The sequence below is a fragment of the Perna viridis genome, chromosome 13, assembly GCF_037379345.1.
Source record: "Perna viridis isolate PV_CMFRI_1.1 ecotype Kerala chromosome 13, ASM3737934v1, whole genome shotgun sequence".
NCBI lineage: Eukaryota > Metazoa > Mollusca > Bivalvia > Mytilida > Mytilidae > Perna > Perna viridis.
The window spans coordinates 2,593,497-2,614,097 of NC_142457.1; the positions used below are offsets into that span (position 1 = coordinate 2,593,497).

At 31.8% G+C, this 20,601-nt stretch overlaps 1 protein-coding gene across 1 annotated transcript; it reads right to left on the minus strand.

The window, feature by feature from the left end:
• Positions 1–15,960: 15,960 nt before the first annotated feature.
• On the minus strand, positions 15,961–20,517 carry LOC148599220 (uncharacterized). The gene is made up of 3 exons (XM_088557175.1): positions 20,485–20,517; positions 16,921–17,149; positions 15,961–16,538 (listed from the first exon to the last, which is right to left on the minus strand). Exons 1-3 carry the CDS (start codon positions 20,515–20,517, stop codon positions 16,069–16,071), a joined length of 732 nt encoding a protein of 243 aa, XP_088413301.1. The 3' UTR covers positions 15,961–16,068.
• Between the last annotated feature and the right edge of the window lie 84 nt (positions 20,518–20,601).

Below are 20,601 nucleotides of genomic sequence, written 5' to 3' on the forward strand. Positions count from 1 at the left end.
TAGATAGTTCATTTTACATCCGGATTAAGAATGTTTGGGAACAAAGGATTGACCCTAGAGTAAATAACTTCTACTAACACTCAAAAGATAATTTGACAACTTAGACTTAATTGTACAAATTTGATAAAAATGCCTTCAATAAGTAATATTTACAACAATGAAAAGCTAAATTATGAAACAAACTGAAACATAAAACGCAACACAATTTCCTTCAGAAATTGTGCTATAATTTATTTACACATATTATTTAGAATATAAAACAAATGAATTTTAAAGGAAATTCTGACTTTATATTAAAACAAGAAAATCTCCCTTACTATAATACCCCATGTTCAAACAAAACGAAATATATTTACATGAACCACTTGTGCATGGTCAATACTGAAATATGAAAATCTCGCGCTTGGTCAATGATGTTTAGTGTAAAGTTGCATTACATTTCACTTTCACGCTTGCTTCTTCTTTATGCCCCCGTTGTCACGGTCTGTTGTCTTGAAAGTTTATGTTCGTAATACCAATCTATCACATTGCCCTATTCGTAAAATGCACAATCCCATCAGTAACGGATTATTGACTGAAATAGTGTTGTTCTTTGTCTTCTTTTTGAAAAAAATATATCCACAAGTATCCCCGTGTCCTTTCGGGAGGTTGGTGGGGAGGGGGGTAGTTTTACAACCTATTAATTACCTTTCACCAAACATCTTCACCAACATTATTTATTGTACCATCCTGTACATTATTTATTGTACCATCCTGTACATATTTGAAAACGATAGTTGATGTTTTAGGATATTGTCCACTTTACTGCTTATAACTGATATAAGATTTGTAACATATGTTTCTATCAAATATTTAACAAAGCGACAATGTACGAAAGGCGATGCATATCTCATTGATAACGGTTTATGTTTGACATTAAATTACTGGTTTGGCCAACCCAAGAAAAATACAAATGTGATATGTTATTTATGTATACTAATAAATATAATTTTATCAATGAGAGGGAAGAGGCAGATAAATGAAGTCTAGTAGCATTTTGATTTTATTATGATTTGTTGAAATCTCCTGTAGAAGCCACACTCTTCAGAACCAACTACACTTTAGATTTTCTTCTAATCTAAAATAACCTGCGTATGCAACCTGTTATTCTGCATGCCTTCATTGATGTAATATGAAGATAAGGTCTACAAGTGCTTTGTTAATTATATATCTAAGGAACTTATTCACGCGAAAAAAAAAAAACATAAACCGATTTTGAAACAAAAATTATCCGTGAATAATTATTAATATTAAAGTAATAAAATTAAAGTGCTGTCTCTTATTTGTATGCATTAAGTATAGATATCATTGTAATTGCGTGTATATGAATATTCAGTAGTATGGAAATTAATGATGTGATATTCATTTGATCTCGTAAGTATGAGGATAATTTAAAGCGACTTTTACATAACGTTTGCAATTTGTTTTTAACATTCTTTACAAGTTCTAAAATTTGCCATTTTGAATTGCTGAGAAAGATTTGCACATTTTGTACTTGATGTTTTTTTTTCATTTTTAAGACCTATATTCACTTGAAAATATTGATCATGGAATGACTGCTAAGTTTGAACTTACTAGTAAAAATTATATTTTATCCTGCAATGAGGTTATTTGTTAAACGAATAAGGGTATACGGTTATTGTTTTTGCTGTATCCGTACATTAGCAGGTTATCGACTTTCTGGCTCCTCCCACTCACGTCATCGGCGGAACTACTTTTTTCGGGTACGCGTAAATTAATCATGGCTGCCACCATAGATACGATATCAACAAATTGCGATTGCGTTTCCGGTTAATCTTTTTTTTTTGCTGTTTTGTTTCGTTTTCACCTGAATGAAATAAAAGATTTTGTATAAACCAAATAATGATTTTGTTTGTATTTTTTTCACCGTCATATATATGGCAAATCCAAAATCTCGTTCAGATTTGATTCATTATCAGTTTGCAGACGACTTCCCATGTCATTTCAGTCATGTCGGACTCGGAGCCAGAGTGTCCGTCACAATTTAACATAAACTGGTCCCCACTTAAAGAAATTGATGCATTACAATATGATAAAACTCTTGAAGAGACAAATGACCAGGAAACTGTTATGGTCTTGGATTTATTACTGCCTAAACCCCAAGATAATGAATCAGAGGAACACTACATTATGGATCTGCCCACACAACTGCCTCCTCTTCTTCAAAAATCTCAAACAAATATTTCAAATCCCAAAGAAACTAGTGCACAAATTTCACCCCTGAACTCTACTGCCATATACCAAACAGAAACAAGTCAGCTTCCATCTTCCTCGCGAAATTCAAAACTTTAATGTTCTTAAAATCGACTTTACAACATTCAAAATATTTGTATTTATTGTTCATTTTACTTATTTGTCTCTTGGATTAAATAAATTTTGATACATTGCTTATTTTCTTCAAACAGCTTTGACGGATTATATGGTGCGGATTGAATTTCAATGTTTACTGAGTGATGCGCCATGCGTATTAATTTTTTTCTTCGGGTTTAACGATCGGGGCTCCTCAGGGGATATGCATTTTAAAATTTTATTTTAAAAATGTACACACGCACAAAACTATTAATATAACAGGATAAAAACAATATAGGTACATTGTCGAAAATTATTGAAGATATGTGTATTCGGCTTGGAACGGGGGAAATAGCTCGACGGAGCCTCGCATTTCCTACCCGCTCCGTCGCGTCATCACATATCTTCAATGATTTTCGACAATGTACCTATATTGTGTATATCTACGTAGTCCTTTAAGGATTGTTTACCTTTTTATTCACTGCCAAGAATTTTCGCGTCTCACATTTAATATTTACAAGTACATGTAGTTGGTGTGAAAAATAAATAAATAAAAACATGCAAACACATCGTTATCTGATTTACTTTAACAACTATTTTGGGACGTTTAAAACTTTTATCCAAATCTTTTTTGTATAAGTAAATAACATTGATTTTTACAGTAGGAGTGAAGCAACAAATTATGTTAGAATTAATTCTCAGAAAGGATGTCTAAATATACATGGTGCAAGACCAAATTGTAGTAGTGTTTTCTAAATAAATAAAAAACAATAATGCAAAAAAAAAAAAAAAAATAATAATAATAAAAAGGATACATTTAAATTATTCGTCAATTAACTTTCAAATTAACTTATTTCTTCCATGTCTGGTCTTTATCACTAATTACATTCGTTTGTTTTCAGATAGAATTTTAGGTCCCTTGATTACCCTCTGACTTCCTTTGATTTAGTTAATAAAGAGAATTTCTTATTCTATTCTTGTACTAAAATATTCCTTTCAAACTTTCGAAATTGAATTGATTAATTTGCTTTTAGAGCCGAAGGTAAGATCACATCAAACAAAACCGAACAAAACAAGCATGACGTAAAATCATTATTAATGGCTTTTGCTGTTTAATTATTGAAAAATACAACAACAAATAACCTTATTTTCAGTTGAAAATTTTTAATGCGTCTCTAAGCTGACGAAGCATCAAACAAAGAAAAACAAGCAGAAATAAAACTAGATAAGATGTTTTGAAATACATTTCTCGAAAAACACCATTTGAGTTTAAAAATAAAATTGTATCCACGTGCTTTATAAACAAAGGTTGTCACGACTACTTAAGTCATCTAAGACGAACAAATATATCTGTAGTTTTTTTTTTAAATTTCTTTTCTTGTACACCATACCTTTGTGATTCAATTATAAATCTGTTGCTCAGGGATGTTAAAGAAGATTAAAATGCACATAAAGATCCAAAGCAATGACACAAACGTACTGACGACAAGCTTTACGAAAGCATACTTTTAAGTTCTGTAGGGACACGAAAAAGAAATCACTCAGCAGGAACACACAGGGGAAAAAAACTAAAACATTTACCCCAATTAAACAAGTAATAAGTTAATGAGCTCCAAAATAGTACTAGTAAGTAGCAAATAGTACAGCAAAGAATATATGAGATAATATTACCGTGGATTGCAATGGTGTATCAATCTACACAATGAGAACCGATTTGTTCACCCTATCAAAGTTTTTTTCTCCGGACCTGTCGACCCTTTTATCATTTTGTCACAATCTCTTTTCATTTCTTGTTCACGTCATTGTCCATTTCATGTTCATCGCCCGGAAACACATGAAGGAAATCACAAAAATAACTAAACAAAAAGGAAGCTTCACAAGAATTATACGCTGTATAAACTCAGGTACATCGGCAGGTTAAGATGCTGCTAAAATATGTAGCATTTTTATTCCAGTGGAAACTGTAATATTCATGCCAGATTGTTTAACTTATGACCTCTTTTCAAAAGTACCATACATTTAGATAAACAAAATGTTGCTAATCAGGTGGAGTTATATTATCTTCTTAGAAAAGTATTCCTTTTTACTATAGACCATTTAATTTATGATTAATGTATCATAAAATTTATTTCGTTATAGCATCACCATTATTTTACTCAACTATACTTTATTTGCAATTGCGACGTGCAGAATAGATATGGGGTTTGTTTCGAAGCTTATTTCTATAATGATAGATTTGGAGTGTTAGCCTTTTGTTATAGTGATAGGTTTTGAAGTGTTAGACTTTTTCTTTAGTGATATGTTTTGGAGTTTTGGCCTATTTCTATAGAGATATATTTTAAAGTTTAAGCCTATTTTTATATTGATAGGTTTTGAAGTGTTAGCCCATTTCTATAGAGGTAGGCTTTGAAGTATTCGCATATTTCTATAGAGATATGTTTTGAAGTGTTGGCCTATTTTTATTATGATATGTTTCGAAGTGGTAACCTATTTCTGTAGTGATATGTTTTAAAGTGATTTTAGCTTCTTTCTATAGTGATATATATATATATCAATAACTCGATGAATACAAATACGTACATTTTGTTATAGAATTAGCTATGATATAGATAAATTCGACAATTTCACTCTCGGACTCCCTCCGACAAAAATGTCACAATACGTACATCAATACGCGTTTAACAAAATTTGAATTTTTTGTTGAAAATAGCAAAGAAAATCCGTATAATAAACTGGATAATTAATTGATTATTGAAAATAACCAAAATATTATTACTCGTGCCAGGCATGTATTAAGATTTAAGGCATGTACGGAATAAGTACTGATCTCTCGCTAAATCTAGTCGTTCTTTGACACTCGTGATCATATTTTAGTAATTCATCTTTCCTATTAATTATCCTATTATTCTTACACTTCTTTTGGTATAGTCATTAAATTTCTTATTCCATTCCAGTACCTGCACAGAATTTAATTCAAACAATTTTTCCACCAAAAGTTAATTTATCACGAGAGCGTTAATTCACAGGTAAGTTTTACATAAAACCTTAAACTAACATTATCATTTATGACTAAGCTGTTTTGTTTTGTTAAATAAAGTATTGAACAGAATTTAATTACATTGAAAATTTAGAAAACATCAGAAATGAAACATTACCACAGACAGACATAAAAAAATAATAATAACAGTAAAATATAATAAGATGTTTTAAAATACAAAGCTTTGGATAAGAGATTCCATCGCTAATGCTTTCAAACAGTCTAGACGATATTCAAAATATCTATTGAATCTTAAACTATACACATAAAGCATGAATTATTGCACCTGTAGTTAAATGGAGTAATAAAAGAGAATTGTTGTCAGGAAGCTCGGTAAACAAAAATAACGACGCGCGTATACTGAACAATTAAAACTTTTAACTCAAAATGAATAATACTCTTATTCTGCAAGCAATTGATTGTTTGTTTTGTTACAGTTTGTACTGATCACTCAAAACAATATTACCACATGAATAGTCAAATTGAATTACACGAAAATCCTTAATGAAACAGTATATATAATCACATCATAATGATTCTAAAAGGTCTTGATATTCCTCTTTAAATACCACGTATTCTTGTTAAGTAGCACTCCAGCTAAGGATCATGCAAAATGTGATTTATAAGGGAATAAGGGATAGTCAGTCACATGATTTAATCTTCAGTTCTCCTGATCGGCTTAGGGAAAAAAACGGTAATGTCCTTTCTAGAATCTTTGGATTAAACGCAGTCCCAAGTACGAAATCTTTCATGCATTAAAATAAGATCGAATTTTATCTTATTATTGAATAGTTGAATTTCATGTAGCATATATTTTGTACAGCATACTCTGTTTTGTTCATTTTCCGATTGTTTATATCCCATATAAGCACGCTGCAGTGTTAAACACAAGAGCATAAATTGAAATGAAAACATTTGCAATTCACACTGTTTAAAAACAAAGCAAAACAAAAACAAATAAAAAACAAAACTCACACACACACACACCCCCCCCCAAAAAAAAAATAATCACGATATGATGGAATTGATCAATTATCAGTTCATGGATCCTGTAATGCTAATTTTCTTTGAAATAATGAATATATATATATATGGGCTTATTTCATTACAAATTAACATTTGGTTACAGACAAAAGAGTGTCTTCAGAAAAATAAATTCAGGCATAGAAGCCCCCTAAATATGTGGAAGTTACATTAATTTTATGTAGAATTAAACCATTAACTGATCCGAATTTTGCTGTGTTATTTTTGTTCAAGGGAAGCAAGATTCAAGAGGAAATCAAAAGAATGTAACCCAGGGACAAAGACCAGACTTGGAAAGCAGACATACACACAACACTGAACATAAAATAATCAAAATAATACGTACAAATGTACCCATTTAATGCCAAAAATGTCAATTTTAACATTTTATAGATTGATTTGAGACTCAATTACAATTCAAAAGTACTATCGCTCAAAACTGATTTTATCAATCGTGAACTTTTTGAAAATTACCAAACATCTGAAAGTTATTGGTCAGAACCAAATCATAGACATGTAATTAAATAAATAAAATTTAATTAAAGGTCTATAACAGAATGTATAAAATTATACATGTACGTGTAAACAATGATAATTATTCCATTATTAATCGCGGACTTCCAGTTCTAATTTACATCATGCTGAATAGATATATTTAATATCATGAACTGTCCACGGGTATGGCAGTTTATAAAAACTTTTCGTATTGTTTTATCGCAACCCAGTTTCTGTCAGGATCTGTCAGAGAATATGGCAAAACGTATCCTGACCCAAGACAGCCTCTCTCACACCCTGTCAGGATCTGTCAGGATTTTTGTTCTTTCTGCTATTGTGATAGATTCTGACAAAATTCAAGAGAGGTTAGAAGAGATAGCAACTGTAGATTTATTGTTATTTTGATCATGCTTAATTGGTTTTGTTATATTGATAACATTCGAATGCTTTTTTCTATGCATAGTCGAACCTCGTTAAGTCGAAGGGACCAAGTAAAAATATTCGAGTTATTCGAGGTCGAGTATAACCCGGAAATAGTTTGGTCAGTGATTTTTTCTGCATTTAAATCATTTGTTTTGCTGGTACATGTACGTGTTCTTCACTTTACAGGGTTCTTCGTGATGATTGGCGTTTCAGATCGGAAGATATTTTTGTGTGTTGTTTATCATGTTTTAAATACTGAAAGACACCGCGTGCTTAAGGGAAATTTCCATTTTATTTTTTATATGTCGAAAACGGGTTAGGTTCATAGCAGGCTGCTTTGCACGCCTCGAAATCCGGAGATTAGTCAAACCATGTGCTCTACATTACTACGATAAAAGTTCAGAATCACTAGCGGAACGAATGTAGTTGTTGTAAATTCACGTAATTACTATCATTTGTTTGATGCTTAATTAAATATTCCGACACATGTACCAACACAAACTACAGACACTGTGAAGTCAGCCTCATATCTTGACCTACACTTAGAAATCGATGGTAAAGGAAAACTATTGACCAAACTTACGACAAACGTGATGACTTTTCATTCAGAATTGTCAACTTTATTTTCATCTGTGGCAACATCCCTTCAGCACCTGCGTATGGAGTGTTCATATCACAACCCATACGTTATGCCAGAGCTTGCCGAAACTACGCAGACTTTTTGTATGGCGCTAGAACTCTACCAAATAGGCTTCAGGAACAGGGTTATGTTGCTACAAGATTGAAGTCATCACTACAGAAGTTTCCGGTCGTCATCATGAACTCGTGGATCGTTATGGTGTATCCATCAGCACCATGAAAATTGATTTATTCAACTGGTCATAGTTTTCCTTTCCTCGTTTGTCTACCCCGGACGTGACTTTTTATGAGCAACTCGGCGGGTGTTTCTAGAAAAGCAGAGGACGCTTACCCTACCGGTGCACCTGGTCCATGCTCCCAGTTTTTAGTGGAGTCTGAGTTGCTCATTTACTTTGGTTACTTTGTATGTATGATTTTAGTTACTTTATGTTCTTTGTTGTGTATGTCTGTTTTCCATGTCTGGTCTTTGTCCATGGATTTCATTCCTTTGATTACAGTTATAACCTTGGTTCCTTTGATTACTCTTTCACTCCACTGGGTCGATACCTCTGCTAGTGGATTTTGACCCGAGGGTATCATTCTATACTCACAAATGTCAAAGAGGGTCTACAGTCCTACCACAACACTTGTTACTCCCGTAGTGGTATTAATTCAATGTGGATCCTGAAAAATTCGAAAGATCTTTTGGAGACAACCAGTTCAAGACTATTATCATTAGAATATAATAGCATTAAAACCTATGATTTTTCAACACTGTATACTTCTATTATCCATACTCAGTTAAAATCCCGACTTAAAAACATTACACAGCGTTGTTTTTCCAAAAAAAGATGGTACACCTAGATACAAATATATAGTTCTTGGTAGAGATTCCTCATACTTTGTAAAAATAATTCCAAATCATTTTCCAAATATACAGAGGAAGATGTTTACGAAATGCTAGAATTTTTATTCGACAACATATTTTTCCAGTGTGGTGGACGTGTTTTTCAACAAACGGTCGGCATTCCGATGGAAACAAATTGTGCTCCTTTACTTGCTGACCTATTCATTCACTCTTATGAGGCTGACTTTATAGCTGATCTGATCAGAAAGAAAGAATATCGTTTGGCTAGATCCTTCAATCTCAGTTTCCGCTATATAGACGACGTATTATCTTTAAACAATCCTAATTTCGGGGTTTTGATACATCACATCTACCCAAAAGAACTTGAGATAAAGGATACTACAGACACTGTGAAGTCAGTCTTATATCTTGACCTACACTTAGAAATCGATGGTAAAGGAAAACTATTGACCAAACTTACGACAAACGTGATGACTTTTCATTCAGAATTGTCAACTTTATTTTCATCTGTGGCAACATCCCTTCAGCACCTGCGTATGGAGTGTTCATATCACAACCCATACGTTATGCCAGAGCTTGCCGAAACTACGCAGACTTTTTGTATGGCGCTAGAACTCTACCAAATAGGCTTCAGGAACAGGGTTATGTTGCTACAAGATTGAAGTCATCACTACAGAAGTTTCCGGTCGTCATCATGAACTCGTGGATTGTTATGGTGTATCCATCAGCACCATGAAAATTGATTTATTCAACTGGTCATAGTTTTCCTTTCCTCGTTTGTCTACCCTGGACGTGACTTTTTATGAGCAACTCGGCGGGTGTTTCTAGAAAAGCAGAGGACGCTTACCCTACCGGTGCACCTGGTCCATGCTCCCAGTTTTTAGTGGAGTCTGAGTTGCTCATTTACTTTGGTTACTTTGTATGTATGATTTTAGTTACTTTATGTTCTTTGTTGTGTATGTCTGTTTTCCATCTCTAGTCTTTGTCCCTGGTTTACATCCCTGAGTTTTGTTGGGACTTCGAAATTAGTTTGAGTTATCCGAGATTTCGGCTGTTTTGAATTCGACACATCGAGGTTCGACTGTATGTCATCATACAACTAATGAAATCAGCTTATTTGACTAGATTAAGGATATTTTGACATAAGAAGTACTAAGACTTTAAGTTGTAGATATTTTTCATGTATTTTATTCTTCAATAAATGAAATTTAGTTGTTGACATTCCGTTTTATTTTGATAGCATTTTAAGAGAAATACGAGTGTAAATTATTCCGATTTTCTTTTGTAATTTATAACAATAGATCCCTGACCGTATTGAAGAATAACGTTGACCAATAAAACGTTGGATCCCTGGAATATAATTTAATTAAATTTCAATCTACTCTTGAATGTGTATTTGCCTTAATCTATTATGCAAGATTTCGTTTTAGTTTTCTTTAGTTATCATTTTGGAGTGGGGTTGGGGGTGCTGGTTGTTCAAATCCTAAAGCAATTAAGTTAACTGAAGATTATTAAACTTCATTTAAACGAATTTTAGTCTCCTTTCTAAATAACTCCCCGCATGTGTAGAAAACACAAAGAACAACGCGCTTTTCCGTATGCATACGCCTTTTATTTACATTACAATAGTCTTTTGCTGTAACCAGAAATGTATGTTGGAGAAAGTCATGTAGTCATCATCAACATAAATCAGCCAAGCCATGAGCGATAACTCTTGCAAGGTACAAATAACATGAACAATTTATGCTCTGCCATTATAAAGAGGCTGGGACTATAAAGGGTTAAAATGGCTCCAATGTAAAGGTTCAATCTTCCTTCCTAAAAGTGTGTATTTAAACTTCTGATAGATAAATTTATCCTTTAAAATTGCTTTGATAATCTTTGGAAATACTGATTACATATAAAATATGTAAAATAAATTGTTTGGTGGAAGAATGTTGAGGAACTTCATGTCTAAAAACATCGTAAATTGAGTAATTGTCGAAGAAGTTCCCTTATTTCCACAGAACATCCTGTTCTTATGAGGGCATTATTATGTCATATCATCAAGTTTAAGAAAACTGATATTTACAGAATGCAGTTAAAACCACACTTTGTCATAATGTTTAAGTGAAACATAAATCATGTAATTTATGTCATTTGTGGTTATTTTTTGGCTGTTCTTTTTGACCTGATATAATTATTAATTTGCGAATATTAACTATAACATATATCAGATCTACAATTCCATTGATGCACGAATGAAATCAGTATCTCAATGAAGTTATCGGAAGCTCTTTACAAAATCAAAGTGTTTATTTACTAAATCATAAATTCTCGTAGAAATGTAACTAGTTTTATTTCCAGGCTAACGAATAAATGTTTTATGAAGTATTTTAACAGTAATCGACCAACATTAATAAACCTTAATGATATTCACATACGACTACGACTGCTTAAAAAACAACCAAAAAAAAAAAAAAAACAAAACAAAACACAAAAAAAAAAACAAACCCCCCCCCCAAAAAAAAAAAAACAAACAAAAAACAAACAAAAAACAAAACAAAAAAACCAAACAAACAAACAAACAAAAAACATTATAAAATAATAAAAAAAACAAAAATAAAAACAAGAACAAAAACAGAACAAAAACCATACAAAAAAAAAAAACAGAAACAAAACACGATGATTATATTGAAGATGCTTTAATAACATGTATAAATCTAAATCAATGATAGAGATAGATAAAATAGATAATACACCAAAACGTCTCTTAACCGGACCATTAGGTTGTTAATGGTTTAATCCGTTATTTCAATATAAGGATGCCATACATGCATTCAGAAGATGTTAAGGTCATCAATTTTCATTCTATTATAGTGCATCAAATATGCCCAGTTCGGAATTGAGAATCATTGAAAGAGTAATCGAGTGAACCGACATTGCAGCAAAAACGTAATCCAGGGACAAAGACCAGAGAAAGAAAACGAAACTGATTAAGTAAGATTAAAGAAAAGACTTACCGGTTGTATAAAGATATATAGTGAATAAAAGTGGCGGAAATATTTACAAAAATATTTGGACATATTTAGTTACTTAATCAGTTTACAATATGGTGTTGACATATATACATAGTTACAATACATATTATAAAATTGACACTAACTGAATTAAAATTACATTATAATATTACTTAAAAATTGATACAGGTGATACAGACTTTGATTAACCGAAGACCTGTTCTAAATTAACCTCTTTAAAAGATTGACAGTTGTACAATTTTCTAAATCATGACATAGCTCATTCCACAGATAGCTACCAGATATAATTGAAGCGCGCTTATAACATTCTGTTTTACAATAAATTTTGATTGCTCTGTCTGGTAGATCTCGCACTAAGGTAATGAACATATCTAATTTAAATATTCTGGAACCAATAGATTAATTGACTTGAAAAATAAAATTAGCTTTCTTTAAAAAAAAAAGGTTATCAGGCATAGCCATCCATTTACGTTTGTTAAGAGGTACAATAGATGGAGTCATAACAATTTGCTCATTTAAAATTATCCGTGTTGCAATTTTTGAAGTTTAAAAATCTTATCAATATTAGCAAAGTTTTTTTTACACCAAACCAATTAGTACAACATTAATTAATTAATATTTGAAACATTTTGGATAATCATTTACATATAATATAAAAAGAAAGGGTCCAAGTATAGAACCTCGTGGGACACTTATAGTTATAATATAAGGCCTTGACAAAATACAATTCCAAGCAACGCATAGTTGTCTATTACAGAGGTAGGATTTAAAACATAAAAGTGAAATATCACAAATACCAAAAAGATTTCAACTTGTATAATAATACATCGTGATTCACAGTATCTAAGGCCTTTCTTAGGTAAATAAATAATACATCTATTTATTTACCATCATCTATAAGTTTCATCCACCGATCAAGAAGGCTATTTAAGTATGTCGCACAAGAATGTGTTGGTCTATAACTAGATTGACAACAAGTTATTAATTTATTTGTAGTTAGATATTCATAAAAGCTATTAAAACATGTCGTTCAAGAATTATACTAACAATTGACAGAAATGAGACTAGCCTATAATTGTTTTACTAATTATATAACATTTCATCAATTGTTTCATCAACGGAATCAACTGAGATAATTTAAAACTATAAAAAAATATATATAATCTCCAACATAAATCAAGCCAATCATGAGCGATAAATCTTGCTAAAAAAATAAATTACAAATTTCATGTACAATCTATACTCGTCAACTATAAAGAGGCAGGGGCTATAAAGGCTTTAAAGGCTGAAACTGCCTTCAATATTAAGTTCCTTATATTTTACTGAATATGTGTGTATTTAAAATTACTTTATGTTGTAAAAGTAGTTGACAAAATTGTCGTCTCACTTGTTCACTTGGATTTTTAGTCATATTTCCATGATTTTGTTAGAATCTGTATTTAGGGCAGAAATATTTTTGAAACTTTGACAATCAGGTCACTTAAATTAAAAGGGGGTGGAAGGTCCTAATATCGGAGCTTGTGAAAAATGAAACCCTAGACTGTTTGAAGAGAAAAATTGACATTACAGGTTACAGAATAGGTTGAGCATTTCATTGAAATGACGACTTAAGTGGTTAAAATACAAATATTTAAACCAGCTCCGAAACCAAATTTGAAACAGTTTACCAAAGGAATGAAGGGTAATTACAAGATTACCGAATTGAAAAAGCTAGGCAATAGTCAAAAAGAATAGCCTACAAGGAAAGTTCGTATAACAAAAACATTGTACTCATAGCCAATCTCGCTACTGGAATATGTTAAAGAGAAGTAATATTAATTCCACATTGACAAACGAATGTATAAAAACAAAAGAAGGAAAAAGTATTTTTACAAATTAATCACAGCTAGTTATAAACAATGATGTAAATTCCTCTTCAGTTGAACAATTGGCTGAGGTTTAAAATGGCCTCGACAGTGTGTGAAACATATATTGTGACACAGTTGTGATTATGATGGAATGATAATGTGCAAACATCATAATTGAAACAGATTAGCGTATGCCCAAGTGTATGCATTCTACAAGAACTAAGTTAACTAAGTATACCACGGATATGTAGATGTAAACGTTGTGTTACTTGTGGAAGGCAAAGTAAAATCAAACATTGGGAACACACACACACACACACACACACACACACACACACACACACACACACACGTTACAAAACCCAGAAATATCGAGCAGCAACAACAACGACTAAATTCTTCTAAGCGGGAGTAAATATATGCATTTTATATAAGTGATTATCCCCTGCATCTTGTGAGATGCAAGTCTTGTTTGCTATGAAAGTTCAGAAGAGGAAAAATATCGATTTCATATACAGATTAACTGCAAATGATGTAAATGTAAAAGATATTACCTGTTCTCATTACCTGGATTGGATGTCTGATATCCTATATGCAATCGCCTGCATGAATTAACAATAAAAACGGAATAATCATAAAATAGAGACAATCTCAATTGAACGATGCCGAGAAGCAACATGCATTGATTACCTTTATTCGGTATACCAAAATAAATGAAAATAATAAGAGTGTGTGAACTTATTTTGTAAACAAAATCAATAATTTTTCAAAAAGAATGAGAAATCGTTCCCGCAAGTTTAATGGAATAATTTCTTAGACTTTTTTAGCTTTGAAACCGGGTTATTAATAATGGCGAAGACTTAAGATTTGATTGCATGTTGAAACATAAAAAGTGGACATTAACATACTAAACCCCAAAACATGGCAGAAGAATGTACAGTGTACTCATATGATATTAAATTTATACTATTATTTGTACTTTTTATCTACCCTAGACAACTTGAGATGAAGGATACTACAGACACTGTGAAGTCAGCCACATATTTTGACCTACACTTAGAGATCGATGGTAAAGGAAAACTATTACCAAACTATATAACAAACGCGATAACTTTGCATTTCGTATTATAATCTTTCTTTCATATGTGGAACATCCCTAAAGCACCTGCGTTTCTTATCACAACTCATATGTTATGCGAGAGTTTGCCTTAACTACGCAGAATTCTGTTTGTATCGCGCTAGACTTCTTACAATAAGGCTACTGGAAAATATTTATATTGCTACAAGTTTGAGATCAACACTACAGAAGTTTTATTGTCGTCATCATGAACTCGTGGATTGTTACTGTAAAACTATTTGTACAATAAAAACTGATTCCGTCTATCCTTGACTTGACTTTTCAAGAGCAACTCAGAAGGTAGCTCTAAAAAAGCAAAGGTTGCTTACCATATCGGTGCACGACAGTTTTTAGTAGAGTCCGAGTTGCTCATTTACTTTTGTTGCTTTGTATGTATTGTTTTGGTTAATTATGTTCTTTGTTGTGTGTTTCTGGTCTTTGTCCCTTGATTGCATTTTTTCATTTCCGCAACATTATTGGTTCCCTTGACGACTTTTACCACGTATATACGGCATATCAAATCATATGAAACATGAAATCATTGTACAAAAAATGAACACACTAAATTTCAAGCCACTTTTTTACATGATCTAAACAAATTAAATTATTATATGCTTGTGTATTTTTCAGCATTACATCTGTCTAATTCAGTAAAGTTGTGCATCTTTTGTAAATTACATAAATAATCAAAGTCTTTTCTACGTCTTTAAAGCACTTTCATCTTATTAAAACTAAAACATAGGAAAGTCACAAAGCATTTTTTGTTATACACTTTTCTGTAGGCAGTACCGTTTATAAAATCAAATCATTTAAAAATGATGCAAGCTTTCAAATGTAATAAAGTTTGAAAAAAGGCATTAAACATGCCTCGACCAGCAAACTGACAACGTATAGGGTTATAAAACACATCAATGGAAAAAAAACTCTTAGAATGCATTGCTATTTAAAAAAAAAACGGCCACCCCTATGAACCGGCAATTTCTACTTGTCCCAGTGGTGACCGGTTTGGGAGGTATCTGCATAGGTGTATTGATTTTTGCGTTTTAGTAACTTTCGCTATTTTTGCGGTGGATACAAACGTGCAAAAAATAGTACCAACGAAGTAGATTTTGAGAAATATTCCTCATTAATTATTTATTTTGGATCTAAAAAGACTGATTCCGAAAAATGCACGCGAGAAAATTAAAACATTACACAGTAAATAAAGACTGATTGTCAGAACTTAACATTCCCTGCGTTAACTGACGTCAATATTGCGGTCAATATCGATGTTAGTACTGCACCGGGCCTACATGAACTGATGTCACAGTTGGGTTATTGTTGTCAGTATAGTAATTCACATTATACTGATAATGGTTTCCGTCATTTGTAAAAACAATGTAATTTTCCATGTTCTCTGGATCTTTGCAAACGTCAGCAACATTTGCCGGAAGTTGCGACCAAATATTTATATTTTGCATGTTCTGAGTATTAATCCTACCACCACTCGGAGAAAACTCCAAATGTTCCGGAAATATATTATAATAATATGATATTGTGTTACCAGTTGTGTAAAAATATCTCTGAACACCTCCATACTTTTCTCTATTGGTGCCCCACATGGCATTAGAAAACAATTGATCTGTTAAATCAAAACTCGGCGTAACTGTTGTTGATTGAAGATGGCTAATTAACGATTTAGGAAATCCGGACTGAAGAGTTGGTGGACTTGTATTCATTAACCACTTCCAAACTTGATCATCTAATAATAGAAAGACCAAATATACACAAGTTGGCACCGTTAGGTGTGATCATTATATCATGGAAAGGGTGATGTGTAACTTTAAAGTCGGGGTGGGGGTTATGCGTCATCATAATGTCCTGAAATGAGAGATATATTATAAGAATATCATGTAAAACGTAGTGTGTGACCATAATGTCACGAGAAGGGTGATGTTGGATCTATTTGTCATGGAAACATTGATGTGTGATCATAATATCATTGAAAGTGTGATGAGTGGTCATGATAAATTACAAATTTTATGAAGTAGAATTTCTTTTTGAATTACCCTAGTACTTATTAATGTATACCACATGACTGGCACATGATATAGACTGGCACATGATCTAACCAACATACATACTTGCAAATATTTCCACATAATCATTTTGGTGCGTCATTATTGCTTCTACACTTGTTATAGCTGGGCCAGACGGGAAAATAGATTCATATTGCACTTGTTGACAAGGTCCCTGTGATAGCGAGGCAAAAGTATCATAGACATGAACGCCGTCCGGTGAAATAATTCCAATATCGTATCCGGAATTACTATTACATATAGCTTTTAGTCCTTCAACTGCTCCAATAATAATCTGTAAAAATATAAGGCTTTTGACATCGGAATAGCTGACATGGATAAGGGAACACACGTTCCTTTTGAGTTCGGAAGCACGAGCAGAAAAAAAAGAAATAAGAATAAACGAAGAAGAAACATACACATAAAAAACAACCACAAAACAAGCATTAAAAATAAAACCAAACAAACAATAATAATAAAACTACTTGACGAACACCAACGAATTTCTGAAACATAATGAGTATGTTGAGCAAAACTTCGCTATTAAGTAGCTGTCTTGGTAAGAATCATGCAAAATATGAAAAATGTGATACACCTTAAAAAAGGCTACATATTTTCATTTTTGTAATTAAGTTGTTTTATGGGTCTATACTATGAAATGTACAATTATTCATTCAAATCTGCCTGCTCATAGAAGATAATCAACATTGAAAATCCAGTAGATTCTATTGTATTTGAGCGCCATTTACAGAGTTATCTTCCTTAATTTTGAAATCTACAGTGCATTCTATATAATTTTTATCTCCTAGGAGCACGGGCTATATGAAAAACCACATGTTTGTTTCTGTTTACTATGACATTTCAAACAAAATATCAAAAATAAAAATATGTAGGCTTTTTCCCATGAATCACATTTTGCATGATCCTTAGCTGGAGTGCTACTTAAAATGTTTTATATTTATTTCCAAATATGTGGTCGATAAACTGTCATTTATTAGTGTACCATTAATATAAGTAGGTTATTTTAGTATACGAAACAGTATTTTAAATGTTTTAAATATTTGACCAATTTTACACTTTCATCCTTCGTGAGATCTTTTTTAACCCTTTGAAAAGAACGGGCAATCATCTCTCTCACCCGTGGGTTTATGAAATGACAAAACAAAATGTGAAATGAAAAGAAGAAATTGTCTCGTAGACGAGTGTGAATAATTTAATATTACAGAATTGCAATGTTTTTGTATTTGTGTGATGACAACAAAATTTTTGCTTATTTTTCTCTTTTGAAAAGTTCCTGTATTCGTGAGAAATTTCAAGATTTTTTCAACGTTACAAAACGACTGTTGAATTTGTTGTAAATGATTTGAAACTAAACAGAGATTTATTCAATTTCCTTTTTAAATCGTAAGTAAATGATTTTTTGCTATGTCAAAACTTCAAGATCAAATCCCGCCGAGTTCAAGTTAATAGACGGTATTGTTCCATGTTTCATGGCGATTTTTAAACTAATTAGTCTATTTCGGATATCTTCTGCTATTTCCTCATTATTTATCTTATTTACATAAAAAAACAAATTTGTTTTTTTGTTTGACGTCTTGCTTTCTTTATCGTTAGTTTCAATGTTATATTTTTATTCGATTTATTATCTATATGCAGATCATTTTTTTTTTACGTTCAAGTTATGTATTTTTTTATTTTGACATTTTTGAATTACCCTACTGATGACGGTCAGATATTGTTTGCCGATATTTTGTAAGAAATTAAAAAATAACATGAAATAAAATCAACTAAGGGAACATTAAAAAGGTTCAATTTACTTCTTTTAATCCGTAGCTTACAGCGAATTTCGCATACCCTACCTTTGTTTTGGCATTTTAACCACATTGTAACAATTCCTATTACATGTTTGTATTGTCAATATATTATAAATGTATTGCAAACAAATACTTACATTTTAAGGCAACACGACAGAGTTAAAAAAGGCTATTTCGCTATATTGTATTATAAAGTAAAAGAATTAAAAAATAATCAAAGAGAAGTTTTATTTTAAATAATGAAGCCGTAGACGTTCAACGGTATTTTATTGTTTTTGTTACTTTGTATTCTTTATTGTGTTTGTCTGTTTCCATGTTTGGTATTTGTCCCTGATTACATTTATTTTATTTCCACTAGAATCTTGGTACCCTTCATTACTCTTCCAAAAACGTAATTCAGTACGCAAAAGAGCTCCGACGAAGGAGAATATATTGAATATTCTGGAAGCAGAAAAAAATAAATGCACCTTGAAAATTTTTTTTTTCGAGTTCTGCTATCTTACCGGTTATCTTTATTTTCAGGAAGAGGTCAAGAATGTTTTCATATGAAAATATTATAGATTATTTCTTAAACTTAACACTTTCATCTGTGGCAACATCCCTTCAGCATCTGCGTATGGAGTTTTCATATCCCAACTCATACATTATGTCAGAGCTTGCCGTATTAACGCATACTTTCGCGTTAGACTTCTTACAATTAGGCTTCAGGAACATAGTTATGTTGCTACAAGATTTAAGTCACCACTACAGAAATTTTATGGTCGTCATCATGAAATCGTGGATTGTTACTGTGTATCCATTTTCACAATGAAAATCGATTTGTTCAACGTTTCATATTTTTCCTTTCTTCTTTCGTTTAACTCGTACTTGACTTTTTATGAGCAACTCTGCGGAAGTTTCTAGAAAAGCAGAGGACGCTTACCCTACCGGTGCACCTGGTTCATTTTCCCAGGTTTTAGTAGAGTCCAAGTTGCTTATTTGCTTTTGTTACTTTGCGTGTATATTTTGGATTATTTTGTGTTCTTTGTTGTGTGTATCTGTTTTTCATGTCTGGTTTTTGTCCCTGGATTTCATTATTTTGTTTTTTTTTTTAAGTTTTGACTGAAACTTTTTGTCATTTTTGCAATAAATGCACTGCTTGCAATTTAAAATTCATTAAAGATTGAAGATAGCATCCCTGGATTTATATGTATGTTGTAACACTGACTTCATACGAAGAAATATTGGTTTTATGTTTTAGCCAAATATTAATGCTAAACACTATAATACAAATAAAAACAAAGTGTTATGCACAAAATACCAGGGTAATACATGTAACATTAACTTATATTATATGATGAAAGGAAATAGTTTTTTTTCTATTGGAAAAAATGCTATTTTAAAAATGCCCTACTTTTGTACTTAAAATACTTATAAATTTCCACTTAAATCATATACAGATGCGATGCAGCGCGCCTTATTTGTTTGTACATTTAAATATAAGAATAGAAAGAATAATCAGACTATAATGTGGCCATTACTTTACAAGACCTCAGATTAATTTGCGATCATAACATATGACCAAGGGATGGATTAAGAAATTTCGAAGAGGGTATAATGGTCTCATTTAAGTTATAATTTTGTATGAATTTAAAAAAAGTTTTCCAACAAAAGAGATTAGGTTTGGGACCTCCGGAACCCCCTTCAATTCTCAACTGTGACTATAAACATTTTTTTATTATGTTGAAATTTACCCAGTCTTTCTTGTCATTAAACAATTAACTGTTACCTTAGATATTAAATTTAACGAAGTTGTGACCTCTTTACTATTTATTACCTTTGTTTCAATTGGGGTCTGTGATGTTTGCATCTCTGTTAACGCTATTTTTTTATCCGAGTCTTCTTTCATAATAACACAAATGTTCTCACTTGACATCACTCCGGACGCTACTAT

Excerpts from the sequence above, each read along its gene's own strand:
- LOC148599220 (XM_088557175.1), bottom strand. The coding sequence starts at position 20,517 with ATGCAAACATCACAGACCCCAATTGAAACAAAG. Across the intron at positions 17,150-20,484 it reads AGACCCCAATTGAAACAAAG|ATTATTATTGGAGCAGTTGA; the intron begins GTAATAAATAGT and ends ATATTTTTACAG. Across the intron at positions 16,539-16,920 it reads TTATGTGGAAATATTTGCAA|ATGATCAAGTTTGGAAGTGG; the intron begins GTATGTATGTTG and ends TTCTATTATTAG.